General features: G+C 38.6%; 1 protein-coding gene across 13 annotated transcripts in view; it reads right to left on the bottom strand.

Moving 5' to 3' along the window:
• LOC116705547 (protocadherin-15) overlaps positions 1 to 25831 on the bottom strand; it is a 207455-nt gene that overhangs the window by 105393 nt on the left and 76231 nt on the right. For 9 of the 13 annotated variants that reach the window (XM_032541815.1, XM_032541813.1, XM_032541805.1 and 6 more), the window contains 6 exons: positions 21439 to 21453; positions 19992 to 20057; positions 5210 to 5370; positions 2817 to 2972; positions 1895 to 2014; positions 1658 to 1768 (listed from right to left, as the gene is read on the bottom strand). In XM_032541815.1, coding sequence (XP_032397706.1) covers positions 1658 to 1768; positions 1895 to 2014; positions 2817 to 2972; positions 5210 to 5370; positions 19992 to 20057; positions 21439 to 21453 — 629 coding nt within the window. The remainder of the gene's footprint in view (positions 1 to 1657; positions 1769 to 1894; positions 2015 to 2816; positions 2973 to 5209; positions 5371 to 19991; positions 20058 to 21438; positions 21454 to 25831) is intronic. The other 4 variants (XM_032541816.1, XM_032541808.1, XM_032541806.1 and 1 more) reach the window with 1 other exon arrangement.

A 25831-nucleotide genomic window follows, 5' to 3' on the forward strand; every position in this document is an offset into this window, starting at 1 on the left:
GCAGTGATTGTTAGTGTGCATTTCGGAAAATAGCACGGACACATGTGTCACACCACAAGCAGGCATTTGCGCCACTCGGCGGAAAAGAGAGAGAAAGAATAAAGAGACTGCTGCTGTCCAGAGGATAACTAGCCAGTTGAGATTGTGTGTTTGCATCCTTCAGAACTGTAAGTCTTTTAACTTATATTGTCAGTTCACTGAAGCATGTTATTGGATTGGTCTATAGTTCTTGCAAATTTGAAGTTTGTTTTGTAATCTTCACCTGCTAGCTAAATTGCTTGTGGCTGTTGATTTGATATAAAAGCTGGTGGGGTACTGCCTAGTGGGTAAAGACTCAAGAAAAAGCCTAATTTAATATTATAACTCATCCTGGCAACAATAGGACTGGTAAAATTAAGATGCCTTGTTTTACAACATTTTTTTCAGTCATGTTGACCCGTGATATGGTGAATGAAAAGTCCCTCCCATAATTATGCATCCATTTTTAACTCTGATATGCAAAGCTGCTGTGGTATAAACAGACTACACACAGTTATTTCAAAATGTCTAAAAGACAGCTTCAATCAATTTGAATGAAAAAAAAAACTGAAAATGAAAAGGATGGTTTGCGAAATGATGACCATATTTTTGAAATACAAAAACAATGTACACCAGACCTTGCCTTAAAACTGCACTCAGAAATATAAATAACACAGTGTAAGCACTTGCACTCAGTGAAGCATCAAATTTCATGTTCAAAAGACCCGCCCTGTAAAATAACTGAAGATCTGGAACACGGGGAAACACTGTCTCAGGCCGAGAAAAAACATGTCCTTTAGTACTCCAATTCCAAAACAACTTGTAAATGCAGCTGCTGTTATTCAAAACAAAGCACATGTTGAGAAATCTGTTTAGTGGAACTGATAGTTTACCCTAAAGTCAATGCTGAGGTAAAACAATTCAAACAAAATCAGTTGATAATGAGTACTTACTGGGCTGTCAAAATTGTCCAAAAACAACGTTTGAATATTCCTTCTAAACAAAAACAGATATTTAAATATATTATATCCTCTCTCCCTCTCTAGAGTGTTGCAAAAGGCAGGACACGACATGGATTACAATTCGCTCAAGAAGCCGGTTCATAGTTCATAGGTCATAAACAACCAAGTTTCTTCCTTAACGTCCTTGAATTTATCGAAACATTTTGGCATCAGTCCTTACTGACAGAAATTCCTGAATCTCCTCGTCTCTCCAGTTAAACATTTTCATTGGCGTCTAAGTCTAAATGACCCTTCTTCTTAACCCTTGGTTGTTTTCTTATGGTCTTGCGCCAGCCACACAATGAAAACATCATCAACATGCCCACTCGCTCACTGATAATTCTCCGGACAATGACTGGCTGGGCTGAATCGTACATTACACAGATTTTGCACAATATATGGGATATTAATTTACAGTCATGTAGGCAGTAGTGACCCGGGCCCATGCAGAAACATGTAAGGCAGATAATCGTGGTAGTGCTGCTTTGTATTTATTTATTAATTTATATTTATTATTCAACAATCCAATCCACATTTTCATGCATATATATATATATATATATATATATATATTTATTATTTAGAGTTTTCGTTGACAGCCATACTAGTCTTAATACCTGCAATCAGAAGTTACTTACATTGGCTTGAACCAAAACCAGGTAGCGAGTTCTCTCCTCATAGTTCAGCCTCTCTGCCAGAATAATGTTTCCTGAAAGGGTGTTTGCAACACTCACTGTTCTGTTAGATGCCTGAAAGCAAAATAGAGTCAATATGATTACACACAAAGGACAGTGGATATGAGCAATAAGTCATGACTGTAAAGAAATTTATAATAGTGTTGAGGGTTTTTATCATGGTGTGACTTGTCCATATACCGGCTCATTGGGGTTGTAAAGGATGCTGTATTCTATATGTCCATTGGGCCCATCGTCAATGTCCGTAGCTCCATTATTTCCTGAGAAGCCGGTGAAAATGGTCGTTCCAACTGGTGTGAGCTACAAAAAATGTATACAGTAAGTGTGAGGAGAAAGAAAAGTCAATAGCTCAAACAGCCCAATGAGAGCACATCCTCAGTATTTTCTGCAGAGAGACCATGCATATAGCTATTACTGTTTCCACTCTACCCCATTAGTATACAAAAAGAAAAAAAGGGGGAATGTTGCAGTCAGCAGCAGTCTCAAGGCTTATGCACACTGCTGACAGAATAACAAAAAGTAAGTATGGGAACTACTGCTGTTCCCCAGAGCCCTCAGCAAAGCCCACAAGATCAGGCATTGGACAGGAGAGTTTGTTCGGGGGAGAAGTTGACAGCACTATAGAATGACTCACTATACTACTGGGGCAGCTGTATATGGCTATAATAACACACTACGAGGAATTTTGAACATGCAATGCACAAAATGGTACATGGAGACGAAAGTTGGGGTTGTTTAGAACTCAGCAGGAAATCATTTCCTAATCTCAAAACACACACCTGTAAAGTCAGAAGATTTGATGAATTGTTTTGAATCATTACAGGTGACCCATGTTTGTCTTAGAGGCAAAAGCTTGTTTTGTCTGGTGCTCATCATACAGTATAATATATATATATATATATATATATATATATATATATATATATATATATATATATATATATATATATATATATATATATATATGGGGTGTATCAAGTTTCAACAGGATTGGCTCATTTTACAAAATAAACAAAATGATGTCTGATCAACATTAACAATCTGCACACAGCGTCTTTAGCTAGAAATCCCACATCACCAAAAACAGGAGTCGCACCCTTACCTCGTTAACTGCAACATAGTAGCGTGGCTGCTGAAAGCGAGGGCTGTTGTCATTCCTGTCCCTCACAACTATCCGTACCTCATGAAAAATGACAGTACCAACTAGCTCGTTGGTGCACTGGACCACAACCACAATGGTGGTGATAGAGTTGGGTGGCTGAGAGAGAGAAAACAAAGAGCTACTAAGAAGAACAATACATGCAAATGATGCTCAACGCAATAAGAAAAAGGGAAGCAAGGTTTTTTTTTATATTTGTGAACCTGAACATTATTCTGACAATTACTTTATCCTGACTGTATCTACTTAAGTAGGAAGGAAAAAAATGCAGCTATCAATCAAAATTGATATATTGTTAATTGTGTTGACTGTATGTAATTGGTGTAAACAAAGTGAACAAATCATGGTTATTGTTTTTTTAGTTTTTTTAAGCTTGACTGTGCAGCCTGATTTTTTTCTTTGAAAATGACATGTAATAAATGATTAAAATGCCACATCAAATGAAGAGCTGCAAGCTGTGTGCTTTGTTCTGTTTAAAATGTTTATTGGACAGCAGCAGCTTGTCTCGTTGCCACCACTACTTGTCAGACATAATCTAGATTTAGAAATAGTAATAACGTAATGCAACCTGGTAAGCTTCTCCCTTCCCCTCTCTCCCTCTCATATGCAAATGTGTGACTCCCATGTGCTCCTCAACTGTTTCTCCTGTTACTTGACCATATTGTTTAGATATTCCCATTAGTAGCTTCATGTGTAGCTCCATCCGCATACTCTACATAACCTAAGCACACACTTCAAAAACAGCTTATTTCCCCCAGCAGTCACAACAGTTAACACACAGTGAAGCCCACACCTCACATGTGTGTCTGTGCCATTTAAACCAATCAGTATTCACAGCAGGTTTACTGGATACCCTAGAGAACTGAACTGAACATATTGCATACAGACAGTGTTTGCATTTATTCATTCACTTACCATATTCAGCACTAGGGGTGAATTATCATGCCAGACTGAAACCAATGACCACCAACTTGGGTGCTAGAATATTTTCTCTTCAAAGCTAAACAACAGTGAAAACATGATTTTTTCATTAAAAGGAAGAAGCAATGAGGTAATGATAGAGATTAAAATAATCTACTGTTTGCTTAAACTGTAGAAAGAATCAAGGTTAATTGGCTTATCGTATTGATCATTTGGACATTTGTATCAGTGACATTTGCAAAATGCTAATTTATCACAATCTCAAATTACAGGTTTGATTTGTCACCGTCCTTATCTGTTTGCCGTTTGTAAGCATGAAAGGTGACAAACTACAAAAAGAAGCAAAGGGACAGTGCCAAACAAAAGGAGTATCCCAGAGGCCCGTTTCATAAAGCAGCTTTACTGAAAACTCTGAGTTTGTTAACACTATAAGATGAGGGAAACTTTAAGTTTTCTGCTTCAAAAAGGGAGGTTAATCAAACCTGAGAGAGAGGATTAACTCCTTCCCGTTTCAGAAAGCGAGGTAACATAGATTCAGTTACTTTGGTAACTGAATCTTTGAACAAAACGTGGTTTGGAGCAGGTTTTCTTCAACAAACCTCGGGTTTCTCTCAGCCTCCTCTCTGTAATTATGTTATTGATGGTTCTGTAGCCTAGTTGCAATACCATTTCACCAGTAATATTAAACTTTTGTGATTAAATATGAAATTAATACACCAAATTGGATTCTATGCATATACTCCAGTAGCATTTTTCTCCCACGCAAATAAGTATATTTAAGGAAATATACTGTATGTTCAAACTCGCTTTATGTGCACATGAGTATTTACACTGACCAGTTTGTTTGTGGTTGTTGCCATGGTAAACCGTGGTATCGTAGTATGTTGCTTTTTTATAGTGGTGCACGCGCTTAACTCTAAGTGAACATAATCCGAAAACTCTAAATTTCCAATCTCTGGGTAAATCAATTCAGAGTTCAAGGTTAGACTCAGAGTTTGTTAAACATCCTTTCCAAAAAGGGCCCCAGTTATGTGTTGTGAATATAAACACCCAAATGGATTCAGAAACCCGCATAAACCCTTATAAAATTTAGGGGGAACTCTAAAATATAGTAATTTTACATGCCACTATTTTTTCCGTCAGTATAAATTTATATTAGGACAGCTAGGTAAATTGACTTACCTATGATTCTGATATAAATGGATGCGATGTTTGTATACAACACTTGATCATGACTAGAGACCAGTGGCAGAATTAGCTTGTGTGAAATACTGTCCTCTTATCCACAAAATGAGCTCACACGAGAGAAACCATGTATTCATATATGATGGAAAATGTAATTACTGGGACACAAATGTGATTTTATTTTTCTCGGGTATGTTGCTACAGATCGCCGTCTTTAGTCCTGTACTTACGTCTCTGTCCAGAATACGCCCGGTGCTGTTGAGGTAGAGCCTCTGTCGTGAAGGTTCCAGTATCACCCAGTAGTCATAGTTGTCCAGCAATGTCAGTGAGATGGTTCTGCCTGGGTCTTGGGCACGGCCATTTATCTGCATGTTTTCCACCAAAACTGTGCCTGTGAAAGGAAAGCAGTCTCAAATTAAAAAATGGCGCTCTTGTTGAAGGTCATTTCAAATATCCATTTTATTCTTACAGTTCATTATTAAAATCAGGTTGGTGGTGGAAAAGTAGTCAAGGATTAATTGTTTTTACTTAAATTGGATGAACTGAAAACAAAAGAGCAAAGTTTAGTTGAATAATGTCCCCTTGAAGTTTATTTGAATCAAGATTTTGTAACATCTAAGACAGTTTCAGTACTTGTTTCTGTGTGATAGGCTTTTTTATCTTTCTGGAGAAAAACTAACATTATTTTATAATTTACTCCTACACTGACCACTCAACAGCCCTCAGAGACTTTGCAAATAATGCCTCAGATCTTTGTAGACTGTTCCACATCTAATGAAGGCAAACCAAAAATTGATAGTTATCATCCTTGACGGCAACGCCACTTTCTGGTTTATATTACAAAGCTTTTAATCAGTGACTGATTAAACTTTGCCACAGCAGCCCTGTGGGAAAACCCTTCCAAAGCCTGTTAAATCTGCGTATTGTTTGACTTCTATGCAGCCAAATTAGTGGATTTATGAAATAACTGGTGATTCACTAAAACAAGAATAATCCAGGAGGATCAGTGATGCGGTATTTTAACTGAGATCAGTGAGAATCAATAAGAACTTTAAATTTATGAGTAAAAGTACACCTTGAAGTAAAGTCTCCCATTACAAAACTACTGTAAGGAGAACGCAATAAGAAAGTTGCATGCATTCTACAAATATAAAAAAAAAATCATATATAAAGAAACAGGACATTGCCACATTACACTGTTGATCAAAATTCTTCAGTCTTTTTTTGGGATTATGAATTTGGTAGATACAGGTATAGCCCAGCAGGGCCGGTGTTTCAATGTTTTAATTACTATCAATGGCAACTACACAATAAGCAATTAGGTTACCAAACACAGTCACATGTTTTATCCAAACATAAGTATATTTGGATAACACGTAATAATTTACACATGCTGTAGAAAAATGATCCCTGCCATGCTGACATACTGCAAACAGGATGTGTTTACACTACTACTGCTACTTTAAATGTCACTGCCAATGCTTGCTGGTAGTACTTTTACATGGCATGGCTCGATGTGGAAAAAGAAATGCATCACTTCAATTTTGTGATTATATGTAATTGGCTGGTCACATTTGTAAGAAAATGGCGGTCAATATGCCACATTTTTCAAGTGCTGAGACAGAAACTATTTGGCATCTCAACACAGAATGCATTTATACAGCCATTAAGAGTTAACAGCACCATGACAGGTTATACGTGAGCATAGTCACAGCTGCCAAGCATGAAAACACATGGGTTATAATGACTAAATAGTTAATTATTCAGGGGTTTTTCTTTTCTTCATTACGTTAATTCATTCCCTTGTCATTCACACACATCACTCACATTTACATTTAATCAACAATATGCCTAAAGTGAACTGGACACTCTTCAAAGAACACTGTTTTCTCCAAAAAATGAGTTTCAAGCTCATAAACTTAAGCACAAATAGATGTTGAAATACTGAGGAGACTAAAAGCACTTGCTATGCCTCGCCAACCTACCAGCTGTAAAACCAAAGAGGGTGGTGGTATTGTAATGAGCTTTTTAATTACTGCCAATAACATCTTGAATTCCATCATAAAGAAGGTTCATACATTTTGCAGTCACACAGACTCTCTGATAGTTGAGAAGGAGCACAAATGGAGGTGTAATGGAAGTTTTATCTTGTAATCATAATACACTCCTGCATTTTATGCTACTATGAATGACTGTGCTCCCTGTTTGCAGCAGTCAGGGTGTGATGCATTTGTGTGTTATAATCACAAGGACCTATAATTACCTGTCTCACTTAGGCTAAACTCCATCTGAAAAATGGATCTTCTAAGAATTTAATTTAAAAGTCAAAAGACCCCCTTGTTGCTGGTTCATTAATCTAAAACACAGCTTTTCATAAATATATCTGCCTCAGTACCTTGAGTGGAGAGCTACATCTTTTTGAAACTCTCGGGTTCTAAATTACACCGCTGATAACATTACAAGGGAGGGCACATGAAGCCTAAAGTTAATTGAACTTCACTTTTTTTTGCTGTGAAAGCCAATTCTCCCACTGTTCTGGTCACTTCCTCTCTCAATCTCAGTCACACAGCAAGTTGCTGTCTTCATCCTAAACAAGCAAGCACTACCCAGAGTTCTACCAAGCTTCAATTCTAAATAAATAATCTCTCTCTCTCTCTCTTCCGTAGCCTGTGAGTCAGACAGGGTCAACTGGGCAGAGGCGCCTCTGATCTCAGCTTCACAGTGGACTAACCCTACAGAGACAACATAGAGATCTTACTTTTATCCCAAATATCAATAATGTTGGCATCTGTAGATGATGGAACTAGATAAGTGTGGAGGCCAGTTTTATGATTGGGCTCCAGGTTTAGCTGAAAATGTAAAGTTAGTTTCATTAAGGTTTATTGGTATTAGCTCAAAGTTCTGTTGGAAATATGCTTTAAACTTTATTCATGATCTTAGTTCATTAAAGGTTCAGGGTTCCAAAAAAGCAAAGCAAAGTAAAGAAATAAGTGGGTCTGACAAAAATATATTACAACATTGCACACATTCAGCTACTACTACATGAGCTGTCTCTGTGTAACATAGGGACAGATGTACACATGCTTTTGTGACCACTTCAGGCATATTTTTTTCGCAACGTGCACGTTAAAGCATGGCAAAGTATGTACAAACAGGCCGCACTGAGATAAAAGTGCAGACTGCCTGTTGCGGGGACTGGCAAATTGCGCTTTTCTGTGTCATACATATGCATTCATGGGAGGGTGAAGGGGAAAGTGGGAGTTTCCTGGGATGAAAGTGTGCCTAATTATGTATTCTGCAGTATGTACAAAATCCGCCTCTATTTTCCGGTGAAAATTCTCTGCTTCTTAAAGGCAGGTATAAACCAGACGCAAGCGTGTTTCCTCGCATATGCCTCCCGGTGAAATGCCAGCAGTAATCCGAGCAAGACAAAGACATAGGACAAGTACACGAACTGAACGGTTTTTTTTCCACAAGGATCACACTTTTTTAATTGAGTGAACACATACTAATGTGTTACAGATTAAGCAGCCCTGCAATATTACAGTTACTGGAAGAAATCAAAGATCACATGAAATCTCCGACTCAGCGTTCACATTCCATTCCAGCAGTTATTAAACTCCTCGCAACATTACAAATATTGGCATCAGGATCATTTTAAACAGCCATAGCATCAGCAGTGGAAATATCGCAGTCTGTACTTAGCCATATCATAGCACACATGCTTAACACTTTCCTACAGCGCAATTCACAGTGTAATGCGTGGAGAAAAGCGCAGATTACCCAGTGAACTGGAGTTTTGGTAAATGGACGAAAGCTGAAGTATCACAGCGTGCACTTTCTGCGGGTTGGCCACGGCGCTGATAAAGTTACATTCGCAAATGTACGTATTTTTGTCCCACAGATTTTTTCCTGTGTGTTTTTACTGTTGAGATTTACTCCTTAGTTATTAATATTAGGTATTGAATAATAAGGCATTTGATACGCAATACAGTGGGTGCCTGAAAAGTATTGAATTTGGTTCCCAAATGTTTGACATCATTACATCTCTAAGAAACCATTCACGATTTTTTAGAAAATAAGCACACTTGTACAGTAGGTGGTATGTTGTTTGAGGGTGCTACAACTATTATGCACAGATATCTCTCATCTCATCTCATCTGAAAGCTGCAGGTTATAAATTAACAACAATTTCAATTATAACTCATTAATTATGGAAGCTCTTCTTAACAGGTGTTTAAGTAAACTCCTCGCTTTCAAAAAGTATAGTGTTATGTTTGGCATTAATATTCAATACAGGAAACATGACGATGCACAACGTTTTTATTTATTCTTCAGGTTTTCGTTTGTCTTTTAAAGGGTCATTATTGGCCACAAGTGAACGATTTTTTTCTGCCATTGACCGACATATTTCGGCTTGTTTTTCCAGCCCGCCTGCTGTCAGGAGACAGGGTGGTGGTCCAGCATCGGGGGGGGGGGGAGGACACATGTGCTCTCCCTCACAGCTGTTGCCTGGCTCTGACTCACAAAAAAAACACGAGTAAAATAAAAACTACTGCATAAACTCCACTACCGTGTGTTCATTTAAATAAAAGTACACCTACATGTAAGCCACAGAGATTGCAATATAAACCTCTATATTACTAAGAGTATACATATATCAAGGATGTATAAATTAAATAAACTTCAGCTGGAGCCCGATTTAATACGGCAATACTGTTGACCGCATCAGTGATCTCTTTCTATTCGGCATTCTTCCTACAGACTAATACCGGTTTTTAGACTGCCAAATATGACACACTTTACTGCAAATTAAACTGAGATGTCAAGGTTTCAATCTCCACCTCTGAAAAATGCCGCTTCTTAGCCGGATTACGTCTGGCCTTGTCGTAAATAGTAGGGGCGAGGCCTCAAAACCAAGAATATATTGGGGCGGGATTTTAAATTACAATTGTTTCTAGCTGCTACATTTATCAATGTACAATCATTCTTACACTCGGATTGGTGTGATACGAACGTTTCATGAATCCCACCTGAAGCCTGTTGTAAGAGGATTTCTGCTCTCATATCGACGCTGGTTTCTACATTAGGTTGATAAAGGAGGGTCAGTATGTGGATTCTGTTTTTCTCTTTAATATCATCTGCTCAGTCCACTGCTTTTTATAAGTGTTTTTTTAGTTGTGTATATCCTTCCTGCCCCTCCACAGACAAAGCATACATTTAGGCTCATTCCATATTAAATTGCAATTTGTAAGTATACAATGGTGCTGCTACAAAAACATGCACCAGCTGTCATGGGGCCCGCTGTGCAGCATGCATAGCAAAAGTAAAATGTGTATTAAAGCCACAAACCCCTGAGAGATTTAATATGACTGTCATCCCTCCGAATGCTTAATAACCTCTGATTACTTTTGATGTAATTTTACATGAGAAACATCTGCCTGTTTATACATGCATGCCAAAGTAAATAGAGTCAAAGAGACAAAGGAAAAATGATGCAGCTGTTTCATATTGTAAATAGAAATCCCAAGGTGTTGCAGCAATCTCTTCTCAGGAGAAACATTACGTGTTTATTTATTTATTTTTATACTGGATGAGGTGCATATCATATGTATGTGCATGCTGCACTTATATGGGGCCCTGAGCATAATACTGTCAAGGTACGGCATAACATTTTGGCATTCTTTGGTGAAACTATCAACATGTTCCTATCACTTTGGCAGGCAGCTAACTTCCCTCTGTGGATTGACCAAAATAGTCCAAATACAAAAATAATTTCCTCACCGCAAATTGATGTATAAAAATCACTATGGTACAATAGCGCAGTAATTCCAAATGCCAGTCAATTGGGGGTGTCAAAAAATATGGCTCTGGCAATGTCATTAGCCAAGGGGGTGACATATCAAATACTCCTGGGTATTTCTGTTTACCTAGAGATCGTTGTGATGAAAGAGTTGCTAGTTTGATAACTTTCCAGAGATGTAATATCCTTTAGCAGAGTATTAAAAACCTATGTGAAGTATTTTGGCATCTAATACATCTGTAACTAAAACCGGCTTTCGTGGTTTGTATTGTATTATTCATATCCAGTACAGTTTGAAAAGTGGCCCCTCACGCCTCTGCAGGATTCAGGCTGACTTGGAAATGATGAACATGCTCAAAAAGGTTAGAACAAGGAACGTCTTTGGCTCATGGCCAGTTGTGGTTATTGCTGCCTGCCCACACATATTTGTGTCTAAAGTTCTCTATGGTGATAACTTGTACTTTTTTATAAGGCTGGTTGAGTATTTTTAGTCTCTAAGTATGAAGAAAAAAGATTCTGGTGTTTCTTTTCTTGCTTGATAAATAAGCCTGTAAGATTGATTTTATATGTTGTACTACATATATACACTGTAGGTACAGGTATGTCTGTTATTACTCGTCAGTTTGTTTTAATAATGGCTGCCTACATCCACTGCTCGCATAAATTCATAATTCTGTAATGGAGGGTTTGTTTTGTAGGCCAGATTTCAGTGTGACAAGAACTTTCTAGGCAGCCCCTGTGCAGTCATATGAGTAAACTATATAAATAATTTGGCCACAAATACAAAAAAATAGTGTTTTTTGGTGTACGGCTGAATCAGGAAAAAGCATAAATCTAACAGAACAATGATATTTTTGATGATGCAATCAAATAGAAACTAGCGTAGATTAAGAGGCGTGCACATTTTATAAATGCAGCAAACATGTTGGCACTGTGGATGTACTGTCAAAACTGTCAACAAGGTGCTCACAGCAAGAAGGTACTGGGTTTGAATCTGGTCGGGCCTTTCTGTGTGGTATTGTTCTCCCCGTGTGTGCTTTGGTACTCCAGTTTTCCCCACCACTAAAAATATGGTCCCCTCCCTATACGCTGGTGTGCATCACCCAGGTGGCTGAAGTGCTTTGAGTGTCTATGATAAAGCACTATATAAATGTAATGAAGGAAAAATGGCACCGTGTGGGGGAAGTTGAACTACAAATGCATAAAAGCAGTCCACTGAATATCCCAATTTTACAACAATGCATAATAAGAAGAGATGCACGGTTAAATCTCCACAGAAACATTTCTGTTGTTAAACAGCACACATTCTGCTTGCAAATTTGTATTCCTTGAAAACAAGATTAAACCATGAAATATGAATGACCTATTATTTTTATGTCTGTTAAGCCTAATGTGAGGATTAATCTAATCCACAATCTCATTACAATATGCTGGAAATTAATTGGTGAATGCTGCATTATCTTATTAACAGAGGAATGCAAATTACCAGCTGACAACCTCAATGAAATTTAACAATACAGACAATAAGTCCTACAAGTTGTGGTATAACATTACATTAACAATATTTAATAACAAGGGACCATCACAAAGAAAAAACCTTGGGCATTTCTGTTGACAACGAGCTGTTTGAAACTCTGAAGACTCAAGGTGTTTTTCATTAACCTTAATTTCTTTGCAGTGTTAACAGTTATGAGCCAAAAAAAGTACCAGTATCATAAAAATCACCCCAGGCATTAATATGGTGTCCACAAACTTGGCATCGAGAGCTCCGGGATCTCTCTATTTATGATGGCATCAACAGTGTTGGCTCTGCAGTGTTTGGGAGAAAAACTCTTTAATTGTCAAGTGAGTTAAAAAGTTTGGCTTTCAGTTTAAAAGCCTTCCTTATAATACATAGTCAATTTCCACTGTTCCACAGATTATTTTGCGGTGTTACTCTGGCAGAGGCCAACACGTAACCTTTAACTTTTAACTGCAGTCATCTCTCCACTCGTCTGTTCCACAGTAGTGTCGGAAAACTAGCAACTATCATTCTGCTCTATAGTCTCTTCATAAAATAGAAGGGAGATGCTGCAGTGAAAGAACACAGGGATTCCCTTAGAGAGACGTGAAGAAAAAAAATATGTATTGTATGATGACAATATCAATCTGAGTTAACAATCCCACCATATTCTGGGGAAAACCAGTTGAATAATGCAGTAAGGGCTGTGTGCTTACACCGGGACCAGCAGCCATAAAAAAACATTTATTTATATCAGCTTTTTTTTTTAAATCTAGTGATAGAAAAAATAGTATATCGCAGAACGTTCACATAACATTTATTTTTTCTAATCGTACTTGAAGTAAACACGTTTAATTTAGATTAAGCAATTTGACGAGAGACGGAGAATTTTACATTGATATTTAAACCAGTGAATTGAAGTATGCAAATAAGGTTAACAGTTCAGCTCAACACATGAAAGGGTTGTTTTATAGCGTAATCAGGATAAGCAAATAGTGGGTTACAACAGGAACAGAACACATTATGCTGACTGTTTATCTCGACAATATTCTATAATTGCTGTCTTTATTTTCACATAAAACATTAAAATATATTCTCCACTTTTAAAGACAAACAATAGCATTAACACAACTAGTGGTCTAATTAGGGGCAAACAGACAGGATAGTACAGGCTGTTGCTAGCCACTTTAAATCTGATAAACAAAGACCTTCAGCATCTGGAAACCAGACTCACCATAAATTATGATATAAAAAAGAATGGCTTGTTGGGTGCATAAACCATACAAAATATAAATGTTGTACTGATGTAGCCACAATGTACGGCCTGTAGTGAATTGAGCCTCATTGCATGTCCCGCCCTCCAGTTTTGCTCTCTAATCCACAAGGAGCAGGTGTTGTGGACTAATCCTGCCTATCGGCTATCCTCTAATTATATATTGATGACCTAGCAATCATCACAACTAGAGTTGATCATAGAAGCGAGACCAGTGTGTGTGTGTGTGTGTGTGTGTGTGTGTGTGTGTGTGTGTGTGTGTGTGTGTGTGTGTGTGTGTGTGTGTGTGTGTGTGTGTGTGTGTGTGTGTGTGTGTGTGTGTGTGTGTGTGTGTGTGTGTGTGTGTGTGTGTGTGTGTGTGTAACAGACAATAGGGAACAGAGATAATGTGTTCAAACCCTAATCAGACATCTGCATGGAATTGTAAAAAAATAAAAAAAGTGCAGCATATCCCCAAACACTCACAAATACTAACTGCACATGAACAAACACAAGCACAAACATGCACACTTTGCAAATGAGCCAATGGGTGTGCACACTAAACAACAGTGCTTGTTTTGTTTGGGTAACAGATTCACAGCTCCACACAATCAAATTGGCCACTTGGGTAGCTCCGGCCACATTTGACCAGAAGTTTCCTCTCCTGCTATGTTGCAGTTATTAGGCAGAACAGCAATGTCCAAAGTCCTTATCAGCAAAATTAAAGCTAAACTTGTGAGAACACCAAATATATTTCATTCTTTTTTTAAACTGAAGTGCAATGCTTCAGATGTTGGACATAAAAATTAGGATTTCTGTTTAACATTAAATGTCTACTATTTTGCGGTTAAGAAAACACCATCAAGCTTTGATAGACAAAGCAAACCCCAGACTCTGGGACAAGGGTTTGGTTTGAGTTCAAACACAGTGGGATAAGTGTTAGGGTTAACTGATAGGGTTAGAACATGATTGGTGGAGGTTAAGGGTTTGTAAACTACTGCCAGCCCACTGGCACTTAACTAGGGCAGGGAAATATATTTGATATATTTAATTCATTTTAAGTTTTGTTTTTGATGTGGGTTACGTCTGCATCATTAAAATCAAGAAGTTATGTGTACAGAAATGTTATTTTCAATGAAAAAGTAAGATGCATCATATTTAATAAAGCTTGTTACCTTAGCTGTCTTGAGTTACCACAAAGGTAGAGTAAATAGTTACACTCTATGTAAACCTTCAACAGTTTCTTATCTCTGCTTATGAAGTGTATAGTTTGCAGATTCTACTTTGTTCAGTCTGTTCCTGCCATGTAGCTGGGTCGCTAATGCTTGCTAACCTGTCTGCAGTAATCATTATAATGAACAGGCAGGAGTAATTTTAACAAGACAAAATGAGCCTTATTGTGCTCTCAGGCCAATTAAATGTGTAGCGTATGTAGTAAAAAGTGAGACTATAATTTATATACAAATCTGGAGAAAAAGAACCAGAAGCATTGTTATTAGAACCACACTAAATGTCCTGGGGCTACTGCGAGTAACACAAGCAACTATATATCTCTCTCTATATATGTATATACTGAACAAAATTAGGAACTCAACACTTTTGTTTCTGCCCATATTTTTCAAGAGCTGAAATCAAAGATCTAAGACTGTTTCTATATACACACAAAATACCTATTTCTCTCAAATATTGTTCACAAATCTGTCTAAATCTGTGTTAGTGAGCAGTTCTCCTTTGCCGAGATAATCCATCCACCTCACAGGTTTGGTATATTAAGATGCTGATTAGACAGCATGATTATTGCACAGGTGTGTCTTAGGCTGGACAGTGGACACAATGAAAAGCCACTCTAAAATGTGCAGTTTTATCATACAGCACAATGCCACAGACGTGGTAAGTTTTGAGGGAGTGTGCAATTGGCATGCTGACTGCAGGAATGTCCACCAGAGCTGTTGCCCGTAAATTGAATGTTCATTAGGGAAGTCTATACCCATCTGGAGTGTGAGCCCATTGTTGGGCTAACCTCAAAAGGAAATGTTACTTCCTTCCAGGTCCGACTAATGGAATAAAGATTATAGATTCCTCGTGTAGGTCTGACGAAGTTTGGTTTTTAAAATTGCCCCAAACTTTGAACAACACATTTCATTTGCAGCCAGTGTGTTTGTTCTTAAAATGTGCCTAACAACTTATATTCACCAAAAGGAGAATTAAAAATTCAAAGACAATTTCTCAGTGTATTAATCATATTCCATATTTTAAGGCTAAGGTGTCCTTACAGGTGCATAACATTAATACATGTATCATATAGTGTTCCTACAATAAGCTAGGAATTGCGTCTGGAAAGATGAAAGAAGAGAGCGAGAGAGACAGAGAAGTAGAGATAAGAAAGGAAAAGGTTTTGAACAAAACTAACGAAACAGAAGATTAATGTAAAGGAATGAAGCAACAGCAAGTATGGTCCAACTAATGACAAGCTCTGGGGAGAGAAACAATGGAAGGGATTGAATTAACTTTAAGGACAGAGGCTAATGAGTCCATGGTGGCTGAGTAAAAACACTCACGTAGGCTGGCTCATCTCATTAATTGTTTAACCCTGCTAACACATTTAACACTTTGAGTTGCCTCCAACACCCTTTGAATCCTGGAGGCAAACAAGTAGAAACAGGACTTGGTATTTTACTCACGCTGCACAACTCCATAAGAGTGATAGAGGGGAGACCTTTAAACAGATTGCATGATCTGCACTCTATATATTCTGTTTGCCATCATTTCAGCTCCATCAAATCTTTTAATGCCGTGTCAAGTCTGCTCTGTGGCCAGTTGTCTGGGGTCTAAAAACGGAGTCTCAACACAACACACAATTAAAACGATAAAAGCAAGGCGTTGACAATAGACCGGAGAAAAGAGCTGCCTGAAATACTGCAAAATGTTTAAGTGTCTCTCTTTGTTTGTCTTCAGACTCTGGTGCAGTTGTCACTTTTCTTCTATCATACAAGCTTTCTGTGGTTGACTTTGGTGCAAGTTCAGAGATGAGCGAGAATAGGCAGGTACAAGACAAGGACATTGATTCCGTCCAAAACGAGTTTAAGTGTAAGGAAAGAGCAGCACAACTCATTTCACATGGAGAATGTTTGGGAGACTTTGATGAATTACACAGGAGCCTTTAATGAACACTGAATTGAGGAGAATTTAGGATTACACAGTACAGTGTGGTGCCATCCCAACTTCTGAAGTTTCCTGTTTTCCAAAAGGTGTATTTAAACTCATGCTGGAGGTGTTAAGTTTAGCTGAACCTTCAAACAAAAAAAAGATGTTGCAGGCGCCCATATATCTCAGTACAGACAAAATGTGTTGTGTTTACTTTCTTTATGGCCTTGGCAGGGTAAGCAGCACTGTCTTACACAGCTGCTACATCTCCCGTCATCTATGGAGGCGCAAAGTTGAACAACTCCTCTGCCTGGAAAGGTTAGGAGTATATGTTGGACATTGACCTAAATTACACACACAGAATTCCACAACATATACTATTTACATTTATATTAGGTGTCATCTGAGTAGGAAACTGTGTGTTACTGTGTTACCTGCCAAAGCAAAACGGCAATAACCAAATGGCTTTTACTACTACTGGTGATTAGGTTTGATTACCCATCCAACCATGTGTGGAATTTAGTGTATCCTGGAGGTAATATTTAAAGGTCAAGCATGCATTTGACTGAGTGATACGATCACTTGCATCATCAACATGTGGAGGAGTTTCACTTTGATTGCCTCATTCAAGTGGATGTCAGCCTTCCTCAAGATGCAAAAAATTATCAGCATTTAGAGTGAATCTACCTTGGCAGAGACAACACATAAAATAATGCTGAATTGATTCCTTTTTAAGAAAGCCCTTCAGAAACACTTCTAATTTTCTATAAGCTGTTGAACAGTATGCAGAGGGTTGAGAGCATCCTCACACACTTCAGGCAATAGTTTTTTTAAAGATTATTTTTGGGCTTTTCCGCCTTTAATTTTTGACAGGACAGTTAGGTGAAAAAGGCGGAAGACATGCAAGAAATCATCACAGGTCAGATTCAAACCCTGGACCTCTGCGTCAAGGCATAAACCTCTCAGTACATGTGCACCTGCTCTACCACTGACCCAACCTGGCCACCTTCAGCCAATAGTTGATACAAATTATGAATTTGCAGAGACAGGATCAAAGCTAGGAGACGTCACACTTATTTATGAACACGCTGATTTCCCAATGCTATTGTAGGAAGCTTTCTGTCAATGAGAAAATACACCCCTTTCCTCTCTCCTCCTATCCAGCTGCCCCTATCCTATGAGATAGAAATCTTTTCAATCTGATTAACTGCTTTTGGATTTAGCGCAAAGGCTGAATAAACAAAGAAGCCTATAGGAAACAAGCTTTGTCTTCCCAATAGAGATCTACTCTGCAAGTGAGTTAGACTTTATGTGTTGTGTCTGGCACCTGTCAGTGGGTCTGCATAGCAGACGCTTGGATAAATTAAACATGCTACGCTTCATTTGAGCAACTGGGTTGCTATCCCCTCGTGCATCTGCTTCTCTAAAGTAAAAACTTCCAAGAATGAAACATAGCACGCTGAAATAAAAAGAAGAAGCTATAACCAAGAAAATGGGATTCTTTCACAATGTCTAAGCCCAGGTTTATTGGATTAACTGAGTCAAATATAATTCCACCCCGGACAATCAATGAATGAACAACTGTTGATCAAATATAAGGCCGTAACGGGTGCAAATGTTTCCGAGCAACTCACCTCTCCCACAAGGAACCCTATACTTTCTTTGCTTTTCTGACTGATGGCAAATCTGTTCTTCTGAGGAGCCGAAGAAAACCGGAATTTAAATATATTGTTTGTCAATGTTTTCCAACCTCGGACAAACAAAGCCAGACAGAGGGGTAATTATGTTGTTTTCTTTCCCATTCACTGACATAAGTGAAAATAAAAGCAATTGCTCAGAAAAGATGAAATCTTATTACATGTCATTTGTATGGTTTCTGTGTGACAGAAGAGAAGAGATGGAACACATTTAGAAGCATAATTGCTTTGGTCAATACCGGCTGGTTGCCTGTTTTACATTCCATTATGGGATGGATGGGCTCTGGGCTGTTTCCTCACGGCAAGATAAATAAAAGGTTGGTGGAGCCAGAAGAGACCTGTATCCCAGGTAAATGAGTGCTTTATGTGGAAGATTAGTGCAAATCCCTCACACGTGGGCCAAGGGAGGCTTTCGGATGCAGGCTTGGCTACCTCCATCTCACACATTCCCCCGGCAATCGATCAAAGCCCCAAATCACAACTGCACACACACACAGAGGAAGGAGTAGGTGACACACTATGACAGCCTGAATTGGAGGCTATTGCATTGACGAATGGCAGCCTCATCTGACACAGAGCCACCCAATCATAATCATAGGATACCAATATGCACACAAGGTGTATGCATGTGCACACATAGTTTCTCCTTAAAACCCACCCACAAAGCAGTGCCCAGAGCAGATATTGCAGGTGGAGTGGAGCATCTGTGGAACAGCCTTCTGATTGTATAAACAAGCTCTGGATTTTATCTTTAGTCAGAGCTGCTCATTAAACTCTATTAACCTGCAGTACTAATATCTGCAGGGAGAACTGAGTGAGGCGAACACACACCTGCTCCATTTAGGGGAATACATTTCTCATTTCTACAAAAACATATAGCTCCTCCCCAGGCAGCAGTCAGCTCTCCCAACGCACGCACGCAAGCACACACGCACACACAAAAAGAGAAGAAAACTATAGAAAGCTGAGTAGTGGGTGCAGGTGATGGAGAGACTAGAAGAAGATGAAGAAAGAAGAGAAAAAGAGGAGCAGAATTGTTGCACCTGATCCACTCGAGTGTCTGTCTGCTCTATGCATCAGCAATTTATGTGCTGCAGTAGCACAGGTATACCACAGTAAAGACAACCTGCGTGGGGAGCACACAACTCATTAATGGAGCCCCATGTCACATCTGTATGCCAAACACCATCTGTATTCACTCAGACAGACAGACAGACAGACAGACAGACAGACACACACACACACACACACACACTTCTGCTTTACCCAGGGAGAGCAGAACAAATACACACCAAGAACAACTAGAATTTATTTATTTTTAATTTAAAATACGATAAAAATGACAATCCAATATGCATGACAAAACACCTTCCATAACCAACCTGTCCCAAGAGATCATCAGCTGAGCGACTGTTCTCCATTACACTACAACACTGAGCAGTCCCGATAGGGGACGTATTAATATGTATTGCATAACCAAAGCAAAAGAAACAATCCCAAATGTGTACTGTAATCCAAGCCACTTGAGTTCAGAAGCATTTACGATACTGGAATACAGAATGAAGTGGAGCAAACATAAGTGAGGAGAGTAGGTGGGAAACTGATTAGTACATACCATTGGGGCTCTCCTCATCAATGGTCACTATGGTTGCAGGGGGCCCTGGCCGGGACAGTTTACACTCTGCATACGCAAAAAGAAAAAGCAGATAACATCAAATGAGCTTAATCCCTCTGTAATATATTTTAATCATTTAATTTGCAATCCCAACAGTATATTGTGCTTCATGGCAGTTTATGAAAATTACTGCTTCTTTTGTAGAGTAAAATACATTTCAGAGGGAGATATTATACTTTTTACTTCACAACATTTATTTGACTGATATAGTTTTTTTTTCCAGATTACAATTTTACATTTAAAAAAAAAAAACGGATAAAATTCAATGCATTGTTAAAGCTGAATCCAGTGTTATTTACTTGAGGCAACCTTGTCACATTTTATGTTTATGAGGTTTTGGTAGTTCCACCAAAAATATATGTGCCTTTTAAACTTCTCTGATTGTTTGATCAAAAATTACTGTTTGAGGCCTAAAGAGCTAACATGATTACATATTTCAACACAAAAAGATGCAATTTAAGAAAGTAAAAAAAAATAAAAATGAATACTATATTTTTTGTCTTTCTATACCCTATATTTTTTCTTGTGACACATGAGGGCCGATGACCTACAGTATGTAGGGAACCGCCGGACCAAAGTACCTCATTTTATTTAGAAAGTAGTTTTAACTAGCTCTACAGCTACTTACAGTACGCACTGATGCATCAGTAATACAATTTTAATAATGTAATATATAATAATGTGGGCTGTTTTTTAGCAGAATGAGTATTTTTACTTTCAATTATTTAAAGTAATTTGGCTGCAAACACTTTAAAAAGCACTGTACAATTTACTTATTTTGAATTTTAAATGAAGGCCTGATAGCCTACAGCAATGCCAGAACAATATTGAAAAAACAAAAACTAACATACAATTACTGGCACTGTAAATATTTCATTAGTCTAAGGAAATAAACCTCAAAATATTGTTTTAGTGTCTCTGTCTTGCCATAAGCTGTCACATTGACAAATCTTTTATAGCAGGTGGCATCTATGACTGATACCGCACAAACATCAACAAGAATGGTCTGTGCTATACTGACACCAGACAAACAGGGTGGTCAAAGCATGTGGCAACATCATAAGCCGAGCACTGACGACAGTGGATTCACAGATGGGAGGTCACAGCAGCTAGATGGTACGAGCACATGGGACACAGGTAATGTCGCCTTGACAGACAGCACCGGCAGCAGGAAAGGTGGAGAGGAGGAGACAGGAGGAAGGGAGGTGTCTGGTGTTGAGGAATAGGCGCTGCAAGGCGACAGGCTCTGCCGTTGATGTAAGGAAAGTTCAGGATTAAATGTCTTTCAACAAGGAACAGAGAGGGGAGATGGAAGTGGAAGAACATAGTGAAAGGGGATTTAGGAATGTAATGAAACCAAAGGAAAACAGGATGGTAGCCCTCTTACCCTCATACTGCCAGTCTGAAGCGGTCAGGGGTTAGTGGAGCCAAAGGGAAGCAGAGCAGAAGCATGGAAGAAAAGAAAAGTATGAAACAGTTGGTTGAGGACCAGCTCTGATGTTAGGAAAGGAGAAAAAGAGACAATTATTTTAAAAAAAAGAACAGATATTAGCATATAGGGGGAAAGAGAGGCAGTTTCAGAGAGGCTATTTTTCAGAGAGCCTCTGCTAGAGAAATGGTGTATGTTAGTTACCTACACCACATACAGTTCTCGCAAGTATGGCCAGCTGATCTCTTCTTGCTGCCAGAATAGCTGCCGGCTGATATTATACCAGCAAGGTAGAGGCAGTATGGTGCAATACAAACATAAATCAATTCAAAAACTAAAACACATTTTCTCTGTAAATTACGTGGTACCATGTGTTCTGGAAAAAAACAACATGAAAGAATGGAACCCACTACTCAGCATCTACTCCCATCTTTCTTTCTTAAAATTGCTCTGTCTCTACATCTTGACAGTTATTGAATCTCAAGCAGCTTGCTGTAAGGTGGTGTGCACTTACATTACATGTAATCAGAGATGGCGAGAGAAAAAAGACACATGGTCAATGACACCAGCCAAACAGTCAGCGCTCTTGGGTTTCACACTGGCCTTCTGTTGCCTGACTTCACTTGTGCAACTACACCTGTTGCAAGATGCATAACAATGGATAGTGTTCTTATTAAATATGCATGCCCATGATCCTTCACTAATGTGGTTGTTTAAAATTGTATTCTAATTAGAGATAAAATCCTTAGGATGCAATATTGCTGGCTTTTTAATCATGGCAGTTTCCAAAGTGCAGATGCACAAAAATGTTAACAATTGTACGGCAATAAAAACCTGAGGCTAGGGTAGGAAATATTTCATGCATATCACTGATTGCATTTACACCTTCTCATATTAAATTTAAGTCAGTGTCATGATCTGAACATTAAAAAAAAGTGTATTTAGAGCTGAGATTTACATCCATGGAGCACATCTTGCTACAGATGTGATTGTGGTAAAAATCTTTTCTCGTTACAGGACAATATATGTCGGGAAGCTTACACAACCTTTTTTTAATCTAAGATCCATGTCAGCAATAATTATCAACACATAGTCATCTTGCTAATTCCTAAGGTGCACTCACTGTTCGTATTAAGAGTTCTATGATTATATGGCAACTGGAAAACCTGTACCCATGTGCTGAAGAAATAGAAGGAGAGGGTTTCCTTTAATAGCGACAAAATGAACAGAGCAAGTGGGTCACACCTTGCAAACGGAGACATAAACAACAAGCAACATCAAAATAAGTATGCAAATCTGCTCTGAGAGAATATACTCAGTGTGAAGTAGAAAGAGTATGCACATGTGTGCGTGTGTGGAATAGAAGTAAGTTGCACTCGTTTTGAGAAGCTTTTTAAGGGATCACAGACAGTCTGTTTTGTTAGTTTTGCGTGTGTGTGTATGTGAGCAGAAAAAAAGTATAGTGCTTCCATTTGCAGTGATAACGGGTCAATTTTGCAATTAGAGCACACACACATGCACTGAGGTGTGAGGTGCACACACATATACATTCATTTGAATACAAAGACATACTCAAAGCAACAAAGTGTGCTCAGTCATGTTCACTACAAAATTGAAATGAACTCAACCTATTGCCAAAAAGTACAACTTTTAGCAGTGGGTGATATTTCCTAATGCTATTCTACACCAAGCCTTCCTCACAATAAAAGCCTTCTAGAACAATAAGTCACTTCCTCCAGGTTCTCTGGGTACACAACGGCGTAAAAATTTTAGTAAAAAAGTCTAAACCAAATCTCTTGTGCACTTCCCTCCTGCAGCACTCAAGATGAAAATGTAGGATGAAACCTGCAGGCACTGACACACATACAGTAAACATACATGATTAGAAAACTACTTATGGATTAATCCACTTATCTAGAAGACCCTGACAAACCCTAAAATGATATGTGGCACTGTGTGTTTAATATCCCCCCCCCCTTTAAATTTTAACTGAGTGAAGCTAAAGTCTAAAAACCCAAGGTTACTACTGTCTCTATTGTCTATATGCCACAGGGGATTCTGGGTTGATATGTTTTGAATGGGTGGTGTTGTTCTGGCTTGACTCAGCTTCATCAGCAGAGGGCGCTCTAGGTGGTAGACTTGACTGGATATCACTAGCTTGCGCCAGCAGCGCAAAAGTAGAAGTCTACGTGATGAACAAGTTTAAGTGTACATGCTACAGCTCCTGATCTGGGTTTGCATATTTCCTAAAGGTAAGCTGACTAGACATCAGTAGTTTATTTTATTAGAGCTTTAGTTATCAACTGTGACATTAAGAGACATTGAATTTGACCGAGTTACGAGTGTGTATGTGAACTGCCTCGTGTGTCTCAGATGGCGGGCGCCGATAGTAACTACTTTGGTCGCCAAACCCAAGCTACTACCTTTCAGTGTAAGCTATAAGGAGTGAAACAAATGTTTGGGGACATATGTGGTTAAGACAGTATTGAGAGCAGACGGTGTAAAATGAAATGAACCAAGTAAATGTGGTAGGAAACTGTTCGGCTGTGTGTGGTTTAGCAGTTCAGGCTAATGCTAATCACCGATATGTGCGAGCACTACAGCCTGAGTGTCATGAAGGTGAAAGGAAGCATTTCGTGATGTTTTGATAAGTGGAGTGTGCGGTGGTCGGTGTTTAGAGCCTTGGTTCTGATCCATGTGGGAATGATACAGTGGCTGGCTGTGGGTCAAAGAAGTTATGTTAGATGGTTCAGTTCATGGGCATAATTCATAGAGGTTTAAAAACTGTGGAGTAATGGGACAGGTTTGTAAATTGTCCAGTCTGGAGTAGGAGGATGACGTTGCAAATGGCAGAGGAGAGCCAAGCTTTTCATTAAATACTATGGAAATATGGACTAATTACACACATAATGCAGAGTAATATGGAAAGAAAGGGATTAAGAGCAAAGTGTAAATATCAAATAAGTTGTACCCTTCTCAATCTGTGTAAATGAATGTTGTGTATGTCTCATGATGGAATGTGATGTGGTTGCTCAAAATGATAACCAGTCAAAAACAATACAGTGCAGAAGGGTGGGAGCTAGATGAAAGACGCAGTTGATCACACAGCTCAGGGAGAGGGGTATGCAGCAGCATGGGGCGCTCTGTTACTGAGGTCTATAGTTTTTCAACAAATCTGATCATCGGGCTTGGGGTTGTGTGTTTTTTTAACAGTATGTGTCTCTTATCAACTTTATTTCTTGGGTAAAATGTTATGGTTGTAAAAGGGCTAGGGATTTTTTTAGAAGAGCTGTCGGCCTTGGTCTTGACACAAATCAATAATAACATTAGAAAGGAGTAGGCGGGTGATGGAACATCATGTGCCAGAGGATGAAAGAAACAATGTGTTTTTAACTGTATGGGTTTAAGTGTTGACTAAGTCATATGAAATAAACACTGGCCAAAGCCACTCAATGGGTAATTTAGACTGATCAGGGACACAAAACTATCTAGTTTTAGAGGATGAAGACTGGGAGGCTACATAAAATCAAACCAAAAAATGCAAGATCCCCTCATATTGAACTGCCAGATTTCCAATCCCATTTTGCTGGATTCTATTTGTATGTCTGAGGATGTTTGAGAGATTCAATAGTGTATATTTCCGAAATCTATTTTGTACATGCACTGTATATCAGCAGCGTAATAAAACACAGCTTTCTTGGTTGTTAAACACTGCTAGCATTGTTACTAACAGTGGCCGACAGAGGTAATATGTTAATTAGTTTAGATTGACCCTTCTAAACAAGGTCAGAAGGTGCGGACTGAGCTGGGTTTAGCTGGCTGCCTCGCCTACAAACTAAACTATGACAAGAATAAAAAAAGTCTTATTGGCCAATACCGCATTTTTCAATGATATTTAAACACCTGTGAGCTTATATCAGGTGTTCAGCACATTACCAGGCCAAATAGTTGAGGACACAAAATGAAAAACAAAACCTTTATTATTAGACACTTTATTTGTACAAATAACTTAAGGTTCAGTGTCTTGCTCATTGACACTTTGACATGTGGCCGGAGGAGCTGGGGATCAAACCACCAATCTTATGGTTGAGTGCTGGCCCACTCTACCTCTGATACACAGCCACCCCAAGCCCAAATGGACCCAGATAGATAGTATACTATAAGTAGTTTGCACACTGTTGCATGTTCGTACTATATATGTTGTATTACCAAGGGAACATAACTTCAAAGCCAATAATTTGATTCAACTTGTTTTTATCTCACACAGCAGGAGCATTGCAGACTAACTTTGGTTTGTTGGCATGCTGCACAAAGTTGGCTTAAAAAAGAACAACTAAGAGCTGGAAGTTGT

The sequence above is a fragment of the Etheostoma spectabile genome, chromosome 17 (genome assembly GCF_008692095.1).
Source record: "Etheostoma spectabile isolate EspeVRDwgs_2016 chromosome 17, UIUC_Espe_1.0, whole genome shotgun sequence".
NCBI classification, from domain to species: Eukaryota; Metazoa; Chordata; class Actinopteri; order Perciformes; family Percidae; genus Etheostoma; species Etheostoma spectabile.